We start from the raw sequence: 26183 nt of genomic DNA on the forward strand, positions 1-26183 counted from the left end.
GGATCGGCTTGACTTGGTTTCACTCAACATAGCCCATCGAGGCAGGGATATGCACCTCCATTACATAAAGGGGAACGTGCTTGAAGGTGTGTCTTAAATTGATGACACACGTGTCTTTAGTAGTGGTCAGAGGAACGGCTGTAAATACTCTTTCTCCCCACAGTACTAACAAACAATAGCTGCAAATAAAGCACCACTAGTTCTGTGACAAACATGTATACTTCCTATAGAATCTTCATAATGAAAGTCGTGATGGGTTCTCACCAGCAATAACTTTTAAACAGCTCAATGTGAACAAGATTAAACAGTAAAATACTGCAGATGTCTGACAGAATGAACAGTAACACTGAAGAGAAACTAAACTTCAAACCATAAAGATTCACCAAGAAACTGCAAAATGACTGAGAACTGAACAGTCATTGGTTGAGTCTCCTCACACAGTCTCATTTGATAGGTAGAAGGGGGTTGTCATGGGCTGCTAGGAGGTGGGGCAGGCATGGTTTGGCCCTGCTATGAGGGTCCATCCTGGGTTTGATGTGGCTCAACTTGGTGCAGTAAAACTGGCAATGGAAATGTTCATCAGCACGACCTGGTTTGACTTGCCACTGCAAAAAGTGTATAAATGATGCACAACTTTCAACTGTCAAGTTTCCGTATGCTTCAAATAAGCCAGACTCAAGGTGTTGTAGTTGGCTGAACAGACCCTAACCCTGGAAAGCAGTTGTACGAAGAATGAAGCTCATGATCGATCGTGAAGGTGTCTACAATCTATTTTTGAGGTGAATCACAGAGATCACATATTTGATGCCCTGTGTTTCTAATGTTTACACAACCTGACCAGCTGATCTGCACTACGGAACATAATAGTAGAGCAATGTAGACTTTGGAATCTGGATCAGTCCTATATCCAATGGACGAACTACCAAACCGGATACGGGATCAGACTGGTCCCAACCAAGCAGGAATCTCCAGCTCTTATAATTGAAGCCAATGCTGAAGTACCAAAAACTGTAATTATTCAGACACTCACTTTGAGGCTGGCTCCAAAAGAGTTAATCCTCACAAGTTAAGTTTTAAAATGCTGACCCATGTCTACAGCCTGGTGCAAAAAATGGTTTTCATCTCTATACCTGATTTATCCCTTCATGACAGCTATACAGGGGAGGAACTGTATATCCCTCACTTCAAGTTACACATAATCAGGGACTTGCTCACTTTGACTGACAAGCAGCCCACGGATGAGACAGGAAAAGATAGACAAGCTAACAGAAAGAGACAGTCTGGTAAGGGTAAATTTGCTCAGATCGAACAGACCTGGGCTTGTGGTTTAATTTTTGTCTCTGCTGTTGAATTTTAACAGTTAAGACAAAAGTTAAACCGAAACGCTGCATTCCAGGCAAAGTTGGATTTTCTTGTTGAAATTCAAACTTTGCCCTCCAAGCACTAGAGGTTCACAAGGTCAGACCTAAGCCAGAATTTGGTTGACTGTGACAAAGTGGTGTTGATTTGGCAAGTGTTCACACAAGTGAACTTTCAGCAGTGCAGTCTCCATGTATAACCAATACATGAGGTAAAAGATGGAACTATAAATTTTATTTTATGCCACTTATACAGATAGATTTTTTCATCATTCTGTCCAATAGCTTAGCATAAATCCTGTAGTCTACAAATACATCCTACCCCCTCTCTATGGCTGCTGCTATTGTTGTGTGGTGTCAGAAAATGTCTCCCTCATAAAGTAAGGTAGATGGATGTTTAAAAAGTATGAAGTCCAACTTTAAGTGGCGTTCCATTGTACTTCTCTCGTGGGGTTCGGATATTTCTGAGTTCCAAGTTGTCTGGAATGCAGCATGCCGTTATATTACAAAACCATGCAACTGGTCTAATGTGACAAATGGTGGATGAGAAGTAATCATTAAGGTCTCTGAACACAGGACCCTGATGCCCTGACATTTTATTACAGTGGAGTATGGAATACATTCTGGAACTTGGCATCAGCTTGTGTGACAATTGTATTTCAAGCGAGAACAGTAGACAGTAAAGAAGTAATACTAGCTATTCAAACCATGTCTTATTGAACAAAAGATTGACTTTGTATTTCAAAAGAGAGGCTAAGATACATGAATAAGCATTCTTGGCCAGCATTTAACAATCATTAGAGGACCTTCCCGTCTGGCTTTAGCTCTCAGCTGTGGTGGTTGTTACTAAAATCGGACTGGATCGGATTTCTCATAGTCGGATTAAACCACCTAGATTATTTGATTGATAGTCGCATTACTCGTGCATATATATGTTCCATTGGATTGCATTTTGAGTTCTGCGCAAGCTTAAGACTTTTTTTTTCTCAGGGGCGTGAGCCAGAAGTAGAAGGACGGCGGCGGTGGCGGCTTTCCTCTGAAATAACCACAAGCAAGAGCGCCATTATGCATCTAGTTTGTGTAATTATCATGTATACTATATGCAAAGTGTACAAGGATGTAGCTTCTCCTCGCTCTTCGTACGGCGTCTTTCTCGAATGCCGAGGCAGCTGGTGATGTAAAGAGATCAGCTGGAGGTGAGTCTGTTACCACTAGCTGAAATGACTACAGTGCCCTCTGGCGTACCGGGGGATGACATGCTTCAGCCAGTAATTCCATTTTCTCACTAGCATGTATACTCGGACAATTGCAGTTGTCTGATAGAGCAACATAGTTGAACTATGGCTGTAATCCGACTAAGCTGTGCATGTAAATGCACTGAATGTTAACAACATCCTTTAATGTCATCTTAAAGGTTAAAGTCGAGAAACAAACAAGTCTGGAGCAGGGCGGCGTCTGCAGTCAAACATAAGCATGCTTTTCATTTCCTCTCTGCCTGTAGAATGGCAGCATAATTTTGTAACAGCCAGGCAGGAATACTCACCGACATCGACGCATGGTCATTGTTGTTATTCTGAGCAGAGACACCCCCAAACCAACCAAAAATGGAAGAGAGGAAGGGAAAGAGGGAAAGGACAGGAAAAGAAATGTGGCAACAATAAATGGACAGGAGGAGGTAAATTCAACTGGAGATATCTTGCATGCTTGACAAGTCAAATTAATCAAGGAATTAAACTGCTAGAAAAACAAATTAGTAACAGCTGTGTATAACAGGGTGTGTGGACGGGAAGACACGAGACATTCTTGAAAATAAAAACCAAACAAACACACCTGGAACTCATTCAAGACATGAAAAGAGATGCTGGAGAGAAGAGCAGGCACTGAACAGGCTGTAGCTTTCAGCTATCTTGGCCAGAACACACATTCACTGACCTTCACACTGACCTTTGATATCAACAAATGTGTCTTGTTGAAGTTTATGTCAGCATGTGTAAAAGGTAGTCTACGAGTTGGTAACAGCACACTTACATGTGGAAAGATCATGTGGACTGATCACAATCCCAACACGTAATAAGTCCAACTTTAAATTCACAACATTAAACAGTTCACTTTAAGACAGTGCACACATTTAAATAAGGATGTGATGAACATACAGTGGCAAAACAGCAGACGACATTTTGGAGTTAAGGGAAAATTAAAAGAAATTAAAAAAAGGAAATATAGGATCTTATAAACTCAAAAAAAACCCACAATCAACACTGACACAAATCATTTGACAGCAGCTAAAATGAGTCTAAAAAACCAAGAAGGCAAACCCACAGTTCCACGAGAAAAGCGACAGGTTTAATGGGTCAGAGGTTAGGAGGATGATGAGACTCACCGGGAGGTGTGTGAACACCTGGAAAGTAGACCGCAGAAAGTTGATCAGGTCCATGAGGTATCCAGAGGCACGACCGTCTGACTCAGCCATTCCCCATTCATAGTCTGCCAACTGGATAAATTCATCGATCTTCTGGTTGAGTTTGGTATAAATCTCTCCCTCTGCAGCGTGACGAGCATCCTGGAAAACATTTCTTTTAAGCCTCTGTAACAAGTCTTAATAGGACTAAATACAGTGTTAAAACTCAGCCCTCTGGCTGAGACAATCCACAAGCAACTAGCAGTTGAAAACTCCATTGCAGCACAAGAGCTGAGGACTGTGGAGCTGGAAAAGCAGGTCAGCACCCTTATGGAGAGTTTGGACATGGCCGAGAACTATAGAAGGCACCTAAATATTAGGATTGTCGGCTTGGCAGAGGATACGGAGACTGGGCAGCCGGTAGAGTTTTTCAAGTTATGGTTACCTCGCGTCCTAAAGTTGGCCATAAGGAGAGCCAACCATGCTCTTGCACCGAAACCGGACCCGAACAGGAGCCCCATGTCGCTGCTGCTACGATTCCACAATTTCAGAGACAAAGGCCAGCGGCTTAATCTACAATGGTCTACATGGTCTCTTTTTACAGTGATTTCTCCTCAGCGGTGATGAACAAACGCAAGTCATATGATGTGGTGAAACAGTGGCTGCCGTACAGAGGGATGCCGTATGCTATGCTGTTCATCATCTTAAACATTTCTTAACTGAGGAGCACAGCTGCTCGTAACGTGAATATTCCGTTTCCACCTCATTTCGATCACTCCCACAGCAAGGATTTTCCTGGCCGTCAGTTCGCTCTTAGTGCGTTTCAAAGGTGCCTGTATGGTGAAGAGTTCCTGTTTATTTGGGGAAAGACCCTCAGTTTGTTTTTCTCTGTTGTACATTTGTGCTTGTTTAGTGTAGTTTATGTGTTAACTTTTTGATCAAGTGCAGCAAACCAAAATTAGGACATGTTTTTTACACACTGTAGCCCAGCTTCTGCTGTTTAATTTGATATAAAATATGACTATATTCTTTCACAATTCGTGCAGTAGTGCCTCTTTGGTTGTTCTGCATGTCCTAAAGTCCCTCAATTGGAGAACCTTGGAGTTTTAAGAGTTAAGCTCAGGACATGACATGTGTATAACATTTAAATTGGGTATCAGTCAATACGTTTACATGCACAGCTTAGTCGGATTACAGCCATAGTTCGACTATGCTACTCAATCTGTAATTGTCCGAGTATGCATGCCGGTGAGAAGATCGAATTATTGGCTGAAGCATGTCATACCCTGGTACGATTGGTGATGCTGTACCCATTTCAACTAGTGGTAATAGAGCCACCTCCCGCTGACCTCTTAACGTCACCGGCAACAACAAACTCTGCCTCGGCATTCAAGAAAGATGGCGTACGAAGAGCGACATGAAGCTACATCTTTGTACATTTCGTAAATGGTGTACATGATAATCACACAAACTAGATGCACAATGGTGCTCTTGCTTGCGGTGATTTTGGAGGAACGACGCTGCTTCTGGCTCACGGAACGGGAAAAAATTCTCGAGCCTGCGCAAAACGCAAAAATCCGATCCGATGGAAGGTATACATGCACGAGAAATGCGACTATCAGTCGAATAATCTAGGTGTTCTAATCTGAGTATGAGAAATCCCATCCAGTCCGATTTTAGTCAGACTAAGGTGTATACATGCATCATAAAATTCCGATCATAGTCGGACTAACCAAGTAATTTGGTTCTAATTGGATTATTATCCTGCCCTCATGGTGAATAGTGTCTTATGGTCATGTCTGATTTAAATAATATTAAGTTCCGTTCTTGGAACATCCATAGCCTCTAAAAACCTGTAAAGAGGATGGCAGTATTACCATTTTTGAAAAAGGAAGATGTTTTTATTGCGTTCCTCCAGAAGACTCACTTGGAGGAGAATGATAATGCTAAATTGCAAAGGAATCAGGTCTTGCAACATCATATTATTCTATTCTATTGTGTAGCTATTCTGATTAGTAAAGAGCTAGCATTTAGGTGTCTTGATTGTGTTAAAGAGATATGTAATTGTTAAAGGAATACTTGCAGGAAAAGAGGTAACATTTATGAATCTATTGTCCCCCAGTCTATTCACCTGATTTACTTTCCAAGGATTTTGCAGTGTTTATGGAGTGGGCCTCTGGGGACTCTTTTGTGGGAGAAGATTTCAATTGTCACCTTAATCCCTCTCTTGACAAACTTCCATCTGACATTTCACATTTCATTTTCACTTTTTTTTTTCAGCCCCACATAAAAGCTATACCAGAATTGATCCCCCTCCTCAAAGGTGTCTCTTGCTTTATCATGTTCCAGAGATGAAACTCCCCAGTGCTACAAGGATCAAACATTACAACTAAATGCCCCAATCACAAAGAAGGAAGAGGAAGTTCTACTTGCTTTGAAATCTATGCCAACCGGCAAGGCCCCAGGGCCAGATGGATCTGGATGCAAGTTTTATAAGGAGTTTAGAAGTATTCTTTTAGACCCTCTGCGTCTATGCTTGATCATTCATTTGAAAATGGGATCCTATCTCAATCCCTTAGGGAGGCCAACTTTTCTCTCATCCTTAAAAGAGGGAAAATGCCCAGATAGCTGCGCCACTTACAGGCCAATAGCCCTACTTAACTCTGAACAAAAAACGACCCTCCAAAATTTTGGCCTCACGCCTAGAGATCGTGCTGCCCCATATTATCATGGTGGACCAAACCAGTGTTGTCAAGGGTCAGAACTTCTCTGATGATGTGAGGAGGATCCTTAACATAATTTTTTTTTCTAATTTTATATACTATTATAATATTTTTTTTCCACTCAAATTACACACAGGTGCGCACACACACAGATAGTGTAGAGGGGATGAGTGAAAGGGCTGCCACACATGCTACGGTGCCCAACGTGCAGTGTTAGGGGCTGGTGCCTTGCTCAAGGGCACCCTGGTAATGCCCAGGATGTGAACTAGCATTCTCAAACTGCCAGTCCACTTTTTTTGGTCCGAGTGGGACCTCTCTTGACGCTGAGAAGGCATTCGACTGCGTCGAGTAGTCATAATTGCTCTATGCTCTTGAGGACTTTGGCCTAGGCAACAATTTTGTGAATTGGATTAGTGTTCTGTAAAACACACTTCAACGGCAGCGGACACAAAATTACCTTATACCTGGATGACATTTTGATACATTTATCGCACCTCCAAACTTCTGTTCCCTGCCTGATTAAGGTCATTTCGTCATTCAGCACCTTTTTGAGATATAAAATTAACTTCCGAGGCTATGCCTTATGTGGGAATGCATGTAACCCACCCACTTCCTCTTTCCAAAGCTTAGAGTTTACCAACTGGCATTACACCTGCAAGCTGGCACAAGTGTGGTCCAGCCTCGATTTGGCATGATATTGAATCCTTTCAGTCGAAGTGTCCCTTGTTGAATCCAATGCTTATGTATAACCCTGAATTTGTTAACAACCTATACACTAACCTGACAAGCAGTACCAAGAGACATCATTCCAGTGCAAGACTGTACAATCAACACAAAGACAAGACACAAAGATTTGCATTCACATTTTACCTTGAATGTGGACAGGCCATACAGTCTTGTAGTATGGACTGTTTCTGGGGAGACGTTGGTGATATTTGTTATAAACTCTTCCAGGTACCTGCAGGCCTGCTCCAGGTGGGTGGTGTTAATGATGATCTGCACCAGCTATGTGAGATTACAGGTGTGAGACTTGGTAACAAAATTCTTGATCCAGATGATGTGTGTTTGATAAGTACAGCACTGTTCCTACCTCGGTCAGTCCTATGTGGGGTTTCTTGATAAGGTTTTGCAAACAGCTGCTGAGTGTTCTTGTCAGCAGCAGGTTGGTTGATTTTCGCAACATGTCATCAATTTCTGTTGAACTGGATACACAGACAGTTGCACAACAATGACACCAAAAGTCAGTGAACATTAGAGATGTGACCAAGTGTTGTAGTGTCCACCTGGTCATACTGAAAACTGATCATATACAGTAGTTACTGCTCAGTGAGACCAACCTGCGGTGAAGTGACTCTGAGAACTTGAGGCTGGCGTAAATGAACTCTTTGACCTGTGTGTAGATCTGAGGGACAGACTGGGACATTGGCAGCTTCTTTGGGAAGTCCTGCTGCTCACACACACACACACACACACACACACACACACACACACACACACACACAGAAAACTAGTATTAAATGGCTGATATTAAATTGTGAGAGTTGTTGACAAAGGAGAAACTTAAAGTTGTTGTAAGTGTTGTTGTCATTTCACCCTCTCTACTCTCTACATCACCACATGAATGTGTAGCAGTAATTGCTATAGTGATGACTGTTGGAATATTGAGCTATTTAACACTTATCTTAATGAAACTATATCACTTACAGTAATTTCAAAACACTTTATGAAATGGCTATGGCAAATAGCATTAAATGCAGAACATTTAGCAGCTGTCTGAGCACACTCTTTTAGCTGATTTCAACATTTACGCTACATTTATGAAAGAAAACCACGTTTTCTTGACGGTAAACCTCAAATTTCACAAAACAGTAAACAGTAACTAATACAGGCTACTTCTTTGTTGCCCCAGAATTAAAAAAATCACTCAATTGCATGATTTGAATCAGGAGAAATTTTGTGAAATGTTGTCTGAAACAGTTTCTTGACTACGTGGGCCTTCTTGTAAATGCTGCAAAGATTCTACAGGAAGCATGTCCCTTGCATGTAGAGTGGGCGTGGAAATTAGATGAATGTCATGACATGTTAATGCAAGGCATGAAGTGGAAGGACTTGCCCCCCTAGATATCTCTGCAACATTATAAAAACATCTTTGACATAACACACAACTGATCTTCACATTCTTCTGACAATGTTTTATTTGAATATTTTAAACTAAGATTCTTACATATTTCACCTTTAATATCAGGTCTAAACATACCTATACATATAAATGCTGTGGAAGGCAGGGAGGTGATAGGGTGTGGTTGAAGGTGGTGTATAGCTTGTTACCTTCTCTATCTCAGCATCATGGAAAGGAAAGCGGCTGATCACCAATTTGTACTCCTCCTCTGTCTCCACTGGGATGGGACTGTAGTTGTCTAACTCAAAGATCTCCCTGTGGAAAATAACACAATGAAAAGGTTGCACACACTAATATTCTTGGTATAAGTATCAGAGCTTTGAGTAGCTGTCTCTTTAAACATACTGTACATGTTTGTTTATTAACATCAGATGTTGTCCTTAGAGGACGAGATGCTGTACTTGCATCTGAAAAAAGTAAAAATCATTCTCTGAAGATGATTTTTAACAGTTAAGTAAACTGGACCAGTAGTCACACAACAATTGAGTCTTATGATAGAAACAACACATTTTAATATATATGTAATCTGTTGTGATTAATGCAATTAATACATCAATACATCTCTCTATAAAAGCAAGGAATCTCTGTCTGTCTGTGTGTCTGTCTGTGCATGTGTGCCTCAAATATCTCTGCAGATCAGGATCAAACTGATCTCAGAGTTTCAACATGGCTGCTGCGTGGTTCAAGGGTGCGAAACGTTGCATTTGTTTGGACTACAATGATACCATTAATAAATTATTTCATAAATCCTTTACAAATTCCACTAGCATTGTCAACCTTAGCCACCATAGTCATGTGCGCACCAGAGCCAATCACTGCAGACCATAGCCACATGCGAACCAGCTCTCGAGTCGACGGACGCACCACCACATCCAAAACCGGACTTAGGTTAAATAATGTCCACCGCGCTTTTTCACGAACACTGCCATCATATTTGCTTTGTGTCTGGTGCAGGAAGAAATGGTAAAAACGGGCTTTTGTCACAAAAGTGTCCGCAAGCAGCAAGTTTGGTTGCTGAGGAGCTGGGGAAGTTGTATGAGGGACACCGGCGGTGATACAGACAGTGACAGAGATGGTGAGTTTTGAGAGTTGAGAGATTTGTGACATATAGCGTGTTTGGAGTGTATAGTTAGTATGTTCTATAGTGTTTAGTGTAGTGTGTTTAGTGTGTAGTGTAGTGTTTTTTTTGTGTTGTGAGTCAAAACAAGGAGGAGACTGCTGAATGTGGAACAGGCAGGAATGAGCTGAGGACCTCTGGGCCTGAGGCATTGCCTGCATTTAAATGTAAATAGTTACATATAACTTTGTAAATTTCAAAAACTTGTGCATAAATGTAGCAAACAACAATTTATATTTGCATTATAACTAATGCCATTGGTTCATTAAACATATTTGTGGTTTTCACAGTAAAAAAAGTTAACTTTTTCCTACTATGATTTTATGTTATTTTAGGTCCATAGTGTTAATATAGTATGTCAAATTGAAAAAATAACTGTTCAGTCACACATGTGAGGTTGTGCTGAAAATAATAACACCAAACAAGGCAAGGTAAATAGTTTTTAAGGTGAAATATAATGGTATACTCAAAAGTAAAACAAAAACAGCCAATTGTATCCCTGATGTCCCACCTTCAAACACAACCTCATTTGGCCATCTATGAAAAAGCTACTTAACCTCCCACTTTTCTATAGGAATACATGCTTCCTATGGGCAATGCACTAGTAGCTAAACAAAATAAAACAAAATGAAATAAAAAGTAAACAATCAACAATAGAGACTCCAAGCTTTGGAGCGATGGTGACATTAGCTTATGAATAAAGGGTTCTTTCCTACGACAGCTTCTGTTGTTAAAGAGTGACCTCAGTCTGTGGTGATGACTGACATCATTCACTAAATGGGATATACCTATTATATTATAGCATTAACAAGAAACAGCGTTAAATGGCATTTCTTAAGGATTAATAATCTCCCAAAACAAAAGTGGTACAAACTTCATTCTAACCAATATCTTAAATGTGAGACTGTTTCAACTTGTGGCCTTCATCAGGGTCAGTGAACGCTCAGAGTATTTCTAGAGTGTTGATCTTTTAGGACTGCTTTCTCTTCTCCATGCACTTTGCAAGGGGCATAGGGCATAGGGCATTAGGGCATATCTATACACAAGGATTTACCTACCTGCTTGGTTTCACATGAATGCCTCACTCATCAATGTAATAACAGTCACACATCATTTGAGCCCACCTGAAAACCAGTGCCCACTTCTTCAGCAGAGTTTCATTGTACTGGTCTCTGACTTCAAACAGCAGGTCAAACAGGCGATTCACCGGGAAACCATAACCCTACAAATACACAAAAATCACACCAAGACATTCAGGTTTGTTCATCTCACTTGTTCTACACATTTCAAAACTGGGTGCCTAAAGCCTTTTCTTTAAAGGGTACAAAGATCCCAAGTTCCCTTATTTTACTGACTTACAGCTCAAAGTGTCACTCTGAAAGCTGTGCTCAGATGATTAAAAATAATTAATAATTTGTCATTGCACACACACCTGACCTCAATCCTTTGGCTGGCTTGCCTCAGATTCAAATAAAGTAAAAATAAGTATGGCTCTGAACCAACCTGTAGTGTGTCAGCGAAGATGACTATGAGGTTCTTTAGCTCCAGGACCAGGTCTGGGTCATCACAGTATGACTGGGGACAACAAAGATCATAATCAGTACAAACCCCCTTAAAGCTGCTTGTCAGGAAAAATAATCTATGGCAAAAGCAGGGGCTATAATGTGGTGATGATTTATGAAGAAATGTTAACGACATCTGAAAAGTACTGTGTTGTATAATTTACAAAGAATAGCAGCAATCACAAAAAGGTGCATTTATATTTACACTCCAACTACTTTAGATGCTCAGTATACTCATCAATTCAAAAGCGACTGAATGCTTGTTAAAACATTCTCCCAAACAATGAGGGAGTGTCGTCACATCTTTTCCTACCAAAACCAAAAACACAGGACAAGGTATAGATCGAACATATGTTTGAGCCTCTGATGTTAGCATGACTGGAATATCTGATTCACTCTCCACAGCAGTAACCTGGCTTTACCTTCATAGCCAAGAACTGGGATGTGATAAACTACATCATTACATTACAACACCACTGCAGGTGGGCCTGTCCTCAACACTACTTTATATAAGAATTTGGGGCATTGTTAGTTGCTTTGTCTAGGGTTAGATGATATGACCCTAAAATTATGATGCAATATATATGTATAATATATATTATATTCCAATGTTTTCAAATCTCACCCAAAGTGCTTCATGAATTTGAGGACTGTGAGAAAAAGACCTAAATATCAGTATTGTGACAATATTGTTGTGATAACTACTTCAAAAAAAAATCAATACCATATCAATCATCAGTAATATGTATATTTTGACAAAGTGGGTAAAGGCAAGTATTACAACAATCTGGTAATTTCAGAGTCACCTTACATCCCTTTATTGTAATGCAGCCTTTAAATCCAGAAAAAGACAAAACTTATAACATATCTCCATTTATAACAATATCTAAAATCTAACACCACAACAATACAATGTCAATAAATTGCCCAGATCTTGCTTAATCGCATGCTCTCTGTCGCTCTCTTCCTCTGTGGAGACACTGAGGACACTTTTTCCGGTTTCAGATGTGAAACACATGACTGTACAATCCCAGACCTGTGAGTGGTGCACAGACTGATTTTGGTACACTTCACTCCTTCACTATTTACCAAACAAGAGGAACTGGTGGGTGAGTGAGCAAAGTTGTTATCTTTGAGTCAAATGACTATGATTTCAAGAGGCAAATCTGCATAATTTTAACTGTGTACATGAGATGCCCAGATAGAAAGCTTGATAGGCAAAGCAACAGTAAATAAGGGGGGAGGGGCTTAGCAAAGGGTCAATCAAAACCAACAAGTCCCTCTATTTTTCTCGACTGTTGAGTGATTTATGACCCTGAAGTAGCACAGTTGAGTCCCTAAACACTGACACAAGGTTCCTGCAAACACAGGAGTTTGTAAATCAACCAAGTAAATGAACCCAGCATCCACCTGCCTCATTGTTTACCCAGACACACTTACACACACCAAAAATCAGCTGGAGACCCAAACTGCAGCACATCACAGCAGTGGGCAGACTGTTCCTCACTAGTTGATATCAGCTGGTATATATGTTGTATATATGTTGTACCATGTTCTGGTACATGCTCTGTTTGAATGTGACATATTTTAGTCTTGCAGTGTTTAATATCATATGGGTAATCTTTTAAATTGATGTTATTAATGATAGTAAATAGATCTGTAACAGTTTGTAAATGGTCAATGTGTCCATTTTGACAATGAATTTGAAGTGAACTGGCTCATGGACAGGTTTGTAAAAAAGACTTGATCCCTGTGGATTTACCGTGCTGTGGCTCTAAGGTCAGTGTGGAGCTGCTTTTGTCGTGGCGCTGCAGAGGGACTGGAGGCCACGGGGGAGACCTGGGCCTTTGTTAGTCTTCTTACCCCACGCTGTGCAGGCTATTCTCTGGCCTGTTAGCATAATCCTCTCGGTCATTTACAACTGACTGGAACCCAGCAGTCAGGAATATGCCTTCTAAATCTGCTGTTATTGTTGCAATCTGTCTCTCATTAAGACCCCAATGACCTCCTCTCTGGCTGCTTACGTATGTGTGTTTTGACCTCTTCTCTTAAGAGTGACATCATTAGTGTGTTTGTGGGGGCACTGACCTCCACAGTGTTGTGTGTGTGTGTGTGTGTGTGTGTGTGTGTGTGTGTGTGTGTGTGTGTGTGTGTGTGTGTGTGTGTGTGTGTGTGTGTGTGTGTATCAGTGAGTAAATGACGGTTCTTCCAGTATAAATAGATCCACAGCAGGCTCTATTATCTCCATTAACTCTTAACTGTCTCCTTCTCATTCACAGTCTACTCCCTGCTGACGCTGTGTGTGTGCATGTGTGTGTGTGTGTGTGTGTGTGTGTGTGTGTGTGTGTCTGAGAGAGAGAAAGCCTACAGAGTGTGTGCGCAGCACAGCGATGATCTTGGACAGAGCCATGTTCCACAGCTCTTCAGTGAAAGCTCTGGTCACCAGCCCCTGTGTGGCGTGGAGGATATGGTCCTCCACAACAAAGAACCTGATGACACACAGAAAACACACACATTTCTTCTGTCACACTGAAGCAAACAAAACTGAAAGAAAGTTAATGAAACCATTTTAAAGGTCCGCAAAGACAATATTGTGTACTGTGATAATGAGGAGACACTGGGAGTAACATCTTACCCAACAATCTGATTGAAGTATCTCCTGTAGCCTTCCACTGTCTCATGCTGAAAACACAGACACACAAACACACTGTCATGTTTAATGGAGGTACATTAATGCATTATACTGTATGTATAAATGTTTGTATTTGTTAGCACGGGCTGTTTTTTCAAATTGTCATTGTTAGTGTATTCAAGATGGTAACAACCAAACCAGACAGCTGTTCATACAGGAAATGATAGAGGAATCGCATCTTAACTTGTAGGCTATACTAGTAGAAGCCAACAGGGAAAAGTGCAAAGGATAGAACCATGCACTGTGTTTTGAACTGTCTTTTTAAAACTACACCACTGGTCAGCAAAGACATATTTAAAATTCTTCACAGTGAAGTCAAAGTTGGAATTTAGTGCTTTAATATTTGATAGTGTGCATTTGTCTTTAGTGACATGCAAATGTTAGTTGTTAATAACTGGAGGGGTCTCTGAGTTTATTGCTGCCTTATTTGTTTCTTTACTAAACTGGCTGTCAACTTTCTGTGAGTAAAAGCTTCTTTATCCAAAACATTTTGACCAACAGAAACCTGCTCAAGTCAGGAACATTTGCTCCTGATATATAGACTACATTTAAGAAAGAAGAACTGAATTTCATAAATATACAGAGCATAATACTGCTACTATATTAGCCACTGGCTGTAATGCTGAGCCTGTTTGTGTGTTTCTTACCATGTTAGCCTGTGGTTGCAGTACTAGCCGGGCCTGTTTCTTTCTCTGTTTCCTGTAGTAGTTCTCAAATGTTTCCCTGTCACCCTGCACACACAAAAATACAACAAACTTCAACAACCTCTCCAAAGGTCACTGACAACGACATGTAATTAGTTAAAGAAAGCCAAACGATATTTAAGTTTTTATATAAATAATAAAATAATACATTTCAGAAGTAGGTGGCATAAAGATACAGTTCATTGAGGTAACTGTTTGAAAATCGTAATGGAGAAAGTGAAATAACCGTCTAAATTTGAAAACAAAATCATGTACATATTCAAAAACATTCTCCAGGGGGCTCAATCTGAAAATGTCACCTTCTTGCTTTTTTGTAAAAAAGGACTATTCTATTTTTCAAACAGAAACACAATGTTGGCCCATGAGCAAGCACTTGTCGTTTATTGATCATGTTAAATTCTAAATCCAATTATAATGCTGCTACACCACCACGTGACTACGACCCTGACAGCGAATGAGTGTGTATGCGAGTGTGAGACAGAGAGAAAACCTACCAGCACAGTGTAAATGTGCAAACACCTGTAGACTGGTGAGAAGTCCACCAGGTCCTGAGCTGTAAGAACCTGTCAGGCACAGATCAGGAAACAAGACCTATGTCAAATATTTGTTGGATTATTTCTCCATTGATGTATGCAACATTACAGAGTCACTTTTCAAAAACTCTCATTGGACTCACTACTGATAAAAACCCAGTTTAGGTTAAGATGAATATGACTGTTTCAGGAAGATCACTTTATGGTACATCCAACTATACCCAATATTTCCTCACCTCTTCATCTGCTTCATCCTCATCTCCTGTGTCGTCGTCCATCATCAGGCCGTTGTGAGTGTGGGAGTGTGTTCGTCCATTAAGGGAGTACACAGGCTTGGTGTACTGGCCCATACTGGCCTGCTTGGCAACGGCACTGTTAAATGTTCGGTGCTGCTGAGCCTAGAGGGACAAACAACACACAAAACACCATGAGCTGAAAAATAACTTTTCCCAGCTACTATGATATTTTCAAATACAATCTCTCATACCTGTCTCATGGCAGTCTCTCCAACCTTGTCTGAGTGCTTTCTGATGCTCTCCAGGAAGTCCTTGAGGTCCGACATGGAGATCTCCTTAATCTCTTCTCTCAGTCTGGGCAGGTTTTCAGCCATGATCTGACAGAACCTATACTGACTGACCCTGCAGGGGACACATGAAGAGCCTTGTTATGTACGTTAAATATTCAATCCAACTGCCATAACCTAATATATTATGTTAAAGAATGCAAAACAACAACTGGCTATATTTTTCTATCTGTAAATTTTTCAAAAATAATGCTGAAAACTGAACTGAGGGTCAAATTCCCATTAAATGGACTCCTTGCTTTCTAAAGTTACATCCAGTTTCTGGCTGATGTTTTCTTTAGTGATTCAGACATGTGGAAGGTAAACAGCATGAACCTACAGAAACATCATCTACTCGCAGTAAGAAGACACTGGATTCAATTTATTTTTGATGGAAACATCCCTACAGCTGGAACTATTATTGCATTGTTAAGAAGTTCAAACTTGGAACCTGTACATTTAAACACTGTTGTAACATGCTGGAGCATTGTTTGCGTATTTAGTATTAAGGGACATTCAGGGGATACTGTGTGAATGTTAAGCCCTGTTTGAAGCTACCAACTTTTCAGAGCCATCTTTAGAGTTTTCTTTTAAGAACCTTGATGGTATACACCTACCTGGGGATGTAGACCTTCTCCAGCTGCTCCATGGTTTTCAACGCAGCATAGTATCTGCAGAAAAATACAACTTCAGTTAAAATGCAATCACAGCTATGGGCCTGTACTCATAACCATTAAAGGACAGGCTCACATTATCAAGGCTTTTAACAATAATCAGGCACTGGAACTGATTCAGTCCTGTTCGTACTGGTCATTTGAAGATTAATTCCTGTGATGGAAAAATTCCTTTTCATTATGGGTTGATGAATTTTGAACTATTTTGTTGAATATGATTTCTTATGCAAATGTATGAACACCTAACCTCTGCCCTATATGATTGTAATAGAGTCACGAACCAGCCAAAACTCAGATAGAAAGTCGCCTTCTTGTCTCATGTTTTATGTCTGATTATTTTATGCTTCACACAGAGTCCCAGGTCATGCGTCATGAAGTTTTAACTTTATGTCTTGTGTCGATGAGAAGCCTGTCTGGTTGGGATAGTCATATGTACGTATGTGTACAGCTTAATCACTGCTGGCACCGAGAGCGCTTGTCTCTTCCCCTGACCTTGTTGATATCTGTGTATAAATTGTGAACACTCCTTTACTCGGGGCTCATTCACTCAGCTCATGAATTTGACTGTGTGGTGAGTCCATCTGCAGGTGGTTGGATTAAACTTACCGAAAAGACAGATCTGACTTTACTCTTTTATTGACAGAAATTTCCACCACATTCCTAATTAGCTTCTAATGTGAGTGAGATGGGACATGACATACTCCAGTGGTTATCTGAAGCTGATTTAAGACTTGGTGGTTTGATTGAGTGATATCATGTGAGTATCTTGCCAAGTTACAGGAGATTCTTTTACTGTTACTATGTTTCTGCTCCAGTTAAGTAAGACATCACTGTCAGGGTAACACAAAAAGGGAAGGTTGTCAAAGAATTTTAACTTTGGAAGACATCCACTTGATTTGTCAAAGTCAGGCTGATGAAGCCTCATTTCATTTTTAGATAAACTTGAATTACATTTTTGTATAAAATTCATAATGAGGATTGTGGATTGTATCTTCTATGGCTTACATAGGGAGTATATAAAGAAGGATCTTTAAAGGGGCATTATAATGCTTTGTACATAACACCACATTTCCCAATGTTACTAAAAAGAAGTTGTATCACACCATATGTGGCTGCAGTGTGAGCAATGTGATTTATGTCTTTAAGTGACATCCCCTCCCAGTTAGCCATGGTCAACAGAGAAAGGACATTCAAAACTGGTTCAAAGGTTAAGTTTTTTCACACTACTCTGTGTTGCAGCAGGGCTGTGGTCTCAACCCTCTGCAGACTGAAACTTGGCTTACAGGTAATCCCTCTGTCATTATCTCAAGTGGAAGTAGATGTAATAAAAAGATGCAGTTTATCGCAATGCAACAACTTGCTGCAGTAAAACAACAAAGTGGAAGGTTCAAGGACTCTGGATGAGAGGGGAGATGTGATCAATGCAGGTTTTCTGTTGTTCAGCAAGAATTTCCTCAGAGAGGTCTGATCTAAGGTTTACATCAACAACGCTTGCTTTACTATTTACTGTTGCTCGGAAGCACCATCAGCTGCGCTGGGATGCCTCTCTCAATGGCTACTACTCTCTATCTCAGAAAGTACTGACTGTAATCATTCAGACTTTAAATTGCAAATATTAAACTTGTCTGTGAGCATCGGAGGGGCGCCCATGAGTCTGTGAGCAGTTCAGGAGGCTTCCAGACAACAAGAGCACCTAATGGATTAAATAGTAATGTATTAAAATTGTGACCATTATATTAAACTATGGTGAGGTAGTGCTTCCTTGTTTATATCACCAGCTGATGGGTCAACTGTTCACATTTTAAGGTCCAAGAGCTATAAAATGTTTGTCTAATTCATTGCATGCAGTGCAGTGATATTTATTCTCAATGGCTATTCAGCCACCTGTGTTACAAAGATATTCTGGTCTTTCATAGTTCGCACACAGCCCAAGGGTTCAGCCTTGGGTCAGTGTGCTGAGCTCCCATCATTAGGCTGATAGGCAGGCTGTGAAGAGATCTAATTGGTCGGTCAGTGAGTGTAAAACGTGTTGTATACACATGAACAGAAGACAGCCTCATAAACTGTACAGTGAAAAGGTTTGTCAGAGTGCAGAGCACCAGGACGGGGGAAACAATGGCTGCAAGTGGCAGGACATTGAAGAGAATGTGACCTGGGCATCATTATATACAGAGCAGATAATCATGTGCATTTATGCCATATGAATTCCTTCCAATTCATGGTAAATGTATAGGGCTATGTCATTAGTGCTTCAAGTACACTTCACATACACAGATCCGACAAGGTGGCCAGCATTGTCTAATTGCCTTGGATTGGCTGTGGGCCGTGACAGTGCAGCAGTGAGGGGGCCTTGTTGTGAACAAGGGCACACTGAGGGTCAATTGTCCGGCCAGTGAATGGCCTCTCCGTTGGTACACAGTAATGAACAAGACAGGATCATTATTTTCCTGTCCAACATGAACTCCTTTCCCCTCTTTAGACAGGCATGTAAATACGGCCAAACGTGAAGTTCACAGGGTAGTTCATAGGTGGCCATTCAATCAAACCCAGAGAGCAGTGGATGACTGACACTTTGGAGGATGTCTGAGTTCTGAGCTTTCTCTTTCTAGCAAAAGAATAAACTATTCTTTAGAATGGACAACAGAAATGTATTCAGTTTTGCTTACAGGTTTACTTACACTTCAATTTGCCAAAGAGTAACACAGTACCAGGTTACAAAGCAGTCTTTCACTGCCTACTAAGCTGCAAATATTTGCCTCCGACCACAGTCAGCATCACTGATACATGTGTCTAAGAATTGAGGATAAAGCTTCAATTCAATATCTTTTTTATTATATTCAAACATTTAGGATATTGATAATGACATTTTTAGTAGTCTTATTTTGGGGGGGATTATCATAATGACATTATGGATATCTGAAATTGCTTTTGTATAGAACCTGTCAGAAAGTTGAGTGTCTCCACCAACCAGTCTGGTTGCAGTTTACATCTATACTGTGCAGACTTATATACAGTAGCTCACAAAAGTGAGTACACCCCTCACATTTCTGCAAATATTTCATTAAAAAGAAATGACACAATGATGACAACATCACAGAGCTGGTGGATGCTAGCGACCTCGCACTCCTCCACCTTCCATTTGAGGATGCCCCACAGATGCACAATAGGGTTTAGGTATGGAGACATGCTTGGCCAGTCCATCATCTTTACTCTCAGCTTCTTTAGCAAGGCAGTGGTCATCTTGGAGGTGTTGGGGTCGTTATCATGTTGGAATACTGACCTGTTGCCCAGTTTCCAAAGGAAGGGGATCATGCTCTGCTTAAGTATGTCACAGAACATGTTGGCATTCATGGTTCCCACAATGAACTGCAGCTGCCCAGTGCCAGCAGCACTCATGCAGCCCCAGACCAGGACACTTCCACCACCATGATTGACTGTAGGCAAGACACATATGTCTTTGTACTCCTCTCCTGGTTGCTGCCACACACACTTGACACCATCTGAACGAAATGAGTTTCTCTTGGTCTCATCAGACCACAGGACATGGTTCACGTAATCCATGTCCTGAGTCTGCTTGTCTTCAACAAACTGTTTGCGGGCTGTCTTGTGAATCATCTTTAGAAGAGGCTTCCCTTCTGGGACGACAGCCATGCAGACCAATTAGATGCAGTGTGCGGCGAATGATCTGAGCACTGACAGGTTGACCCACCCCTTCAACCTCTGCAGCAATGCTGGCAGCACTCATATGTCTTATTTCCAAAGACAACCTCTGAATATGACACTGAGCATGTGCACTCAACTTCTTTGGTCAACCATGGCAAGGCCTGTTCTGAGTGGAAACTGTCCTGTTAAACCGCTGCATGGTCCTGGCCACCATGCTGCAGCTCAGTTTCAGGGTGTTGGCAATCTTCATAATCACACCTGAGACCTTTTAACACTAATACGAGTCGTATGACATCACCATTTAGGAGGTATGGCTAATTGCGCCCAATTTGGACATTTTCAGTGGTTCAGACATTGATGGCTTTGTGTTGAATTATTCTGAGGTGTTGTCCCATGAAAAGATATAATAAAATATCTACAAAAATGTGAGGGGTGTACTCACTTTTGTGAGATACTGTATGTAGTGAAGACCTTTGAGGACATAATAATAGGTATTAAGTGTATTATTTATAAGCGTATTTATTGAAAGAGATGGAGGTAGGGAGGAGGGAGGGAGGGAGCGAGAGAGAGAGAGAGAGAGAAAGAGAGCACACAAAAAATTGAAACCGCCTTTTATCTGTTGAGTGTAATCTCTTCATGTCTGTGACATATTCTATGATATCTGGAATAGACGTTCTCACTGTATTGACAGATATGGTTCCAGTGAATAATTACTAGTGAGTAGCATGTTGTTGTACAGATGATCAATAGAAGCTTCTTCACATGGTACAACAACCATCACCTGAAGCTCAATTTTAGCAAAACAAACCAAGGAGTTTGTGGTGACCTACAATGCAGAAGATACGCCATGGCCTTAAGATAATATTGTGACATACTGTAGCTGTCACTGGCAGCAGGTGTAATTATGACTAGTAACACTTTGATAATAGAAACCTGAAATGGGACATTTTCTGAGTAAGAATTCTATTACAGACATCCCGAATGGTCCCTTTAGATATCTAAAAATACTAATATGAATATCTGAAATTAAAAGCCATATACACAAGAATGGAAAAGGGGATTTTTTTTGTCTTCGAAAGAATGACACGGACATCTGAAATGACAGTTTTGGGTAAGAAGAATGTCATTGCAGATATCGGAAATATATATCCAGTGTATCAAATTATAAAACCGACAAGGATGTTTAGAGATTTTACATTTCGTTAAAGTTAGTAAAATCAAAGTTAAATTTTAGTGAGACTTTTATTGTGGATATTGTTTAATGAGAAGAAATATAATGAGAAGTTACAATCAATATCAAAAAATGTGACTGCAGATAGGAGTGTGGTTCGATTAAATGTTAAAATGGCTTGCCATATGGTTGGGAGTGATCAGTGATCAGTGACCACACCCTGGGGTTCATCTTCACATCACTGCTATGTGTCCGTGTCCAGACAGATAGTGTTGCTACAGTTACTACCATCTCTAGCTGTTTACATGGAGTTTGCCTTTGATAATTATCAATCAAAATGATGACGTGATTTTCCTTTACCCCTATTGAAAGAGCAAGAAAGTGGGTACACAGGAAAAAAACTGCCTTTAACTTGCTGTGTGTATTCTCTTGACGTCTGTGACATCTTCTACAGATACAAACATTATAACTGTAGTGAAATGCTGCTATTATGTTGATATGACTGTCTACTGTTTGTTTTCAGGTTTACTTTTATAGAGAAATGCAGACATATACACATAAATGCACATATATAAATAAACTGTAGTGTTAGAGTACCACACTATATCACAGCTGGGTCAAGGGGTCTGATGCTGAGATCACACCCAACTGAGATGTGGCATGGCACTATAGTACTTCAGAACATCAAAGCTTCTCAAGGTGGGGAAAAGGATGTTGTCCCCACTTGTTAGCTGAGCTATTAGATAGTGTGAAGTTATTTCTAAAATTCTGGGAACCTTTGAGACTTACTCCTGTAAGCTGTGTTTATAGTTACACATCATTGTGCTGAAATGCTTTGGGAGATTGGTACCTTTTGGATTCCAGCTGCTCCTTCAGTTTGCTGTACATTTCTAGAACTGCAAAGAAATAGAAAATGTGAAAGCTGATCAGAAACAGGTGATGTTACTAGTGGGCTTGACTTAAGTTGCAGACCGTCCCCCCTGTGAATTGTTGCTGCAACCATTTCAGTGCTGTATCAGTCCCATTATCAAAACAGCCCTGATACCCCTCATATTGAACATGAATATGAATTTCATCAGATCAAGAAATGTTTGAACTTCCTCAGACAACTGGTCTGAAACACCAGAATTATGAATCTTCTCCTTATGTAAGGACACATGAATTTGTTTCGTTTTAGAAATCATAGCTCTGTAGTACTTGGCTTTAGGAGAAAGTTCTATATATCAACTTTTCTTAATATCTAAAGGGTTACACAAGGTCTTACCAGAAACTAGCTAACTGTTAAATTAACTTATTCTCACTAAGCATGGCCAAAATGACTGACAAGGTTTGAACTTGGTCATATTCCAGGATAAAGTACATTAATATGGACTCCACTGGCATCTTGAGGTCACTCAGGTGACTAACACGTCATTAACACTAGAACTTAAGTGACCATTGATACACAAGCAGCAGTGGTACCTGGTATGCAGAGCTGGAGCTTCTCCACAGTGGTGGCCATGTTCCTCTGCTGGATTCGACAGCGGATCACCTCCTCTGTCTGAGCTGTCACCTGAGGGAAGAAAAACACAATTGAAGGAGACAATGAGAAAGAGGCCGTCACTGTTAACTACTGGGTTAAAGAACGGTCATGTCTAAAGCAGAACTATCTTTGCAGTTAATGAGCATGCATATGTCCTGCAAGCACAATAAGGAGGATGTCTTTGTCTGCTGCACAGTCATGCATACACACATACTTGCACTTACCTCCCTCCCAGCTTCTTGTAGTCTTCGATTAGTGTCAGTAACTTGACCCTGTAAAACAAACAAAGACATCAGTGTCACTGCTCATAATTCCTACACATTTTTTATCATCAAAAAATCCTGTGTCTCATTCCTGTGGTCCACTGGCTATTAAAAACACATCAGTGAGTGGTGTGTATGTGCACGCTGTGTTTTTACATTACAACTACATCTTATTCTTTTGGCTGCTCTCTGTTGCCACAGAGGTACATCTGTTTCCATCTCACTGAAAAACTGGGCCTAGCCCAACCTGGCATGAAAATCTGGATCCCTTAATTTTATGTGGCATGGGATTTTTTTCCCCTGACGCCCTTCTTGATGCAAACCTCCCCATTCATCTTGGCTTGGAGCTGGTAATTTTGAAAGCACAGGCTCATGAATTCACAGTGCCAATGGAGCGATCCTGGTTTCAGTGCCTTGCCCAAGGACACCTCGACATGTGGACAGAAGAAAGTGGGGATCGAACCACTAACACTGATCATCTGACAACCTGTTCTACTGCACTGCTGTTAGAGGGTGTTATGGTATTTATTGTCCAGTGTGAAAGGAGTATTAGGTATTATTCAGGTTTTATTATATATGATTATTTATATTTTTTATATTTTTTATATTTGAGCTGTCAACTGATCACCACCTGGTGGTGAGTTGGATCCGTTGGCAGGGGAGGAGGCTGGACAGACCTGGCAGACCCAAACGTATTGTGAGGGTCTGCTGGGAACGTCTGGCAGAACCCTCTGTCAAAGAGGTCTTTAACTCCCACCTCCGGGAGAGCTTGGACCTGATCCCGAGGGAGGCTGGGGACATCGAGTCCGAAGGGATCATGTTCTCCACTTCTATTGTTGACGCGGCTGTCCGGAGCTGTGGCCGTAGGGTCTCCGGTGCCTGTCGTGGCGGCAATCCCCGAACCCGGTGGTGGACGCCGGAAGTAAGGGATGCTGTCAAGCTGAAGAAGGAGGCCTACCGAGCCTGGTTGGCCCGGGGGACTCCTGAAGCAGCTGACGGGTACCGGCAGGCCAGGCGGGCGGCGGCACGGGCAGTCACGGAAGCAAAAACTCGGGTCTGGGAAAAGTTCGGGGAGGCCATGGAGGAGGACTATCGGTCAGCCTCGAAGAAATTCTGGCAAACCGTCCGGCACCTCAGGAGGGGGAAGCAGTTCTCCACCAACACTGTTTACAGTGGAGGTGGGGAGCTGTTGACCTCGACTGGGGATATTGTCGGGCGGTGGAAGGAATACTTCGAGGATCTCCTCAATACCGCTGACGTGTCTTCCATAGAGGAAGCAGAGGCTGGGGACTCGGAGGTTGACTCATTCATCACCCAAGCCGAAGTCACTGAGGTAGTTGGGAAGCTCCTCGGTGGCAAAGCAGCGGGGGTGGATGAGATCCGCCCTGAGTAACTCAAGTCTCTGGATGTTGTAGGGCTGTCTTGGTTGACACGTCTCTGCAACATTGCATGGCAGTCGGGGACAGTGCCTCTGGACTGGCAGACCGGGGTGGTGGTCCCCCTATTTAAAAAGGGGGACCGGAGAGTGTGCTCCAACTATCGGGGGATCACACTCCTCAGCCTCGCTGGGAAAGTCTATTCCAGGGTACTGGAGAGGAGAATTCGGCCGATAGTCGAACCTCAGATCCAGGAGGAACAATGCGGTTTTCGTCCGGGCCGCGGAACACTGGACCAGCTCCATACCCTCCGCAGGGTACTCGAGGGTTCATGGGAGTTTGCCCAACCAGTCCACATGTGTTTTGTGGACTTGGAGAAGGCATTCGACCGTGTCCCTCGTGGCATTCTGTGGGAGGTGCTCCGGGAGTACGGGGTCGGAGGCCCCCTGTTAAGGGCCGTACGGTCCCTGTACGAGCGGAGCAGGAGCATGGTTCGCATTGCCGGCAGTGAGTCAGACCTGTTCCCGGTACATGTTGGACTCCGGCAGGGCTGCCCTTTGTCACCGGTTCTGTTCATTACTTTCATGGACAGAATTTCTAGGCGCAGCCACGGGCCGGAGGGGATCTGGTTTGGGAGCCACAGGATCTCATCTCTGCTTTTCGCGGATGATGTGGTCTTGTTGACTCCTTCGAGCCGGGACCTCCAGCATTTCCTGGGGTGGTTTGCAGCCGAGTGTGAAGCGGCTGGGATGGGAATCAGCACCTCCAAATCTGAGGCCATGGTTCTCGACCAGAAAAAGGTGGCTTGTCCCCTCCGGGTTGGGGGAGAGCTACTGCCTCAGGTGGAGGAGTTTAAGTATCTTGGGGTCTTGTTCACGAGTGAGGGAAGGATGGAGTGTGAGATTGACAGGCGGATCGGTGCGGCGGCCGCAGTAATGCGGTCGTTGTACCGGTCTGTCGTGGTGAAGAGAGAGCTGAGTCGAGTGGCGAGGCTTTCGATTTACCGGTCAATCTACGTTCCTACCGTCACCTATGGTCATGAACTTTGGGTCATGACCGAAAGAATAAGATCCCGGATACAAGCGGCTGAAATGAGTTTCCTCCGCAGGGTGGCGGGGCGCTCCCTTAGAGATAGGGTGAGGAGCTCTGTCACCCGGGAGGAGCTCGGAGTAGAGCCGCTGCTCCTCCACATCGAGAGGAGCCAGATGAGGTGGCTCGGGCATCTGTTTCGGATGCCCCCGGGACGCCTTCCACGGGAGGTGTTCCTGGCATGTCCCACTGGGAGGAGACCCCGGGGAAGACCCAGAACACGCTGGAGCGACTATGTCGCCCAGCTGGCCTGGGAACGCCTTGGGATCCTCCGAGAAGAGCTGGAGGAAGTGTCCGGGGTGAGGGAAGTCTGGGTGTCCCTGCTCAGACAGCTGCCCCCGCGACCCGGTAACGGATAAAGCGGTAGAAGATGGATGGATGGATGGATATATTTTTTCAAATTCAAGTAATCCCACTCAAAATAGCAGACTGACTCCACTCTCAGGGTGTATCGGTACATATATTTGTCCTAAACCAACTCAGATGTCAGGGCTCAGTGGAGGGATGTCCCGAGCCGATCTGCAGGATGTGCATTCTTTCTTTTTAATTTGCGTCAGAACGCAGACGCACGCATAACGTTACTCTGTTAAACCTGTG

General features: G+C 42.2%; 1 protein-coding gene across 8 annotated transcripts in view; it reads right to left on the reverse strand.

Moving 5' to 3' along the window:
- Nucleotides 1-26183, reverse strand: part of exoc6 (exocyst complex component 6) — a 62914-nt gene that overhangs the window by 17641 nt on the left and 19090 nt on the right. For 4 of the 8 annotated variants that reach the window (XM_037081083.1, XM_037081082.1, XM_037081087.1 and 1 more), the window contains exons 3-20: nt 23083-23130; nt 22798-22888; nt 22187-22232; nt 16446-16499; nt 15754-15904; nt 15503-15664; nt 15228-15296; nt 14677-14760; nt 13973-14019; nt 13706-13826; nt 11279-11350; nt 10900-10997; nt 8808-8913; nt 7817-7926; nt 7570-7681; nt 7350-7484; nt 3739-3918; nt 2902-2931 (exon numbers count right to left, since the gene is read on the reverse strand). In XM_037081083.1, the coding sequence (XP_036936978.1) occupies nt 2902-2931; nt 3739-3918; nt 7350-7484; nt 7570-7681; nt 7817-7926; nt 8808-8913; nt 10900-10997; nt 11279-11350; nt 13706-13826; nt 13973-14019; nt 14677-14760; nt 15228-15296; nt 15503-15664; nt 15754-15904; nt 16446-16499; nt 22187-22232; nt 22798-22888; nt 23083-23130 (1716 nt within the window). The remainder of the gene's footprint in view (nt 1-2901; nt 2932-3738; nt 3919-7349; nt 7485-7569; nt 7682-7816; nt 7927-8807; nt 8914-10899; nt 10998-11278; nt 11351-13705; nt 13827-13972; nt 14020-14676; nt 14761-15227; nt 15297-15502; nt 15665-15753; nt 15905-16445; nt 16500-22186; nt 22233-22797; nt 22889-23082; nt 23131-26183) is intronic. The other 4 variants (XM_037081086.1, XM_037081084.1, XM_037081090.1 and 1 more) reach the window with 1 other exon arrangement.

Source organism: Acanthopagrus latus, chromosome 20 (assembly GCF_904848185.1).
Source record: "Acanthopagrus latus isolate v.2019 chromosome 20, fAcaLat1.1, whole genome shotgun sequence".
Lineage (NCBI taxonomy): Eukaryota > Metazoa > Chordata > Actinopteri > Spariformes > Sparidae > Acanthopagrus > Acanthopagrus latus.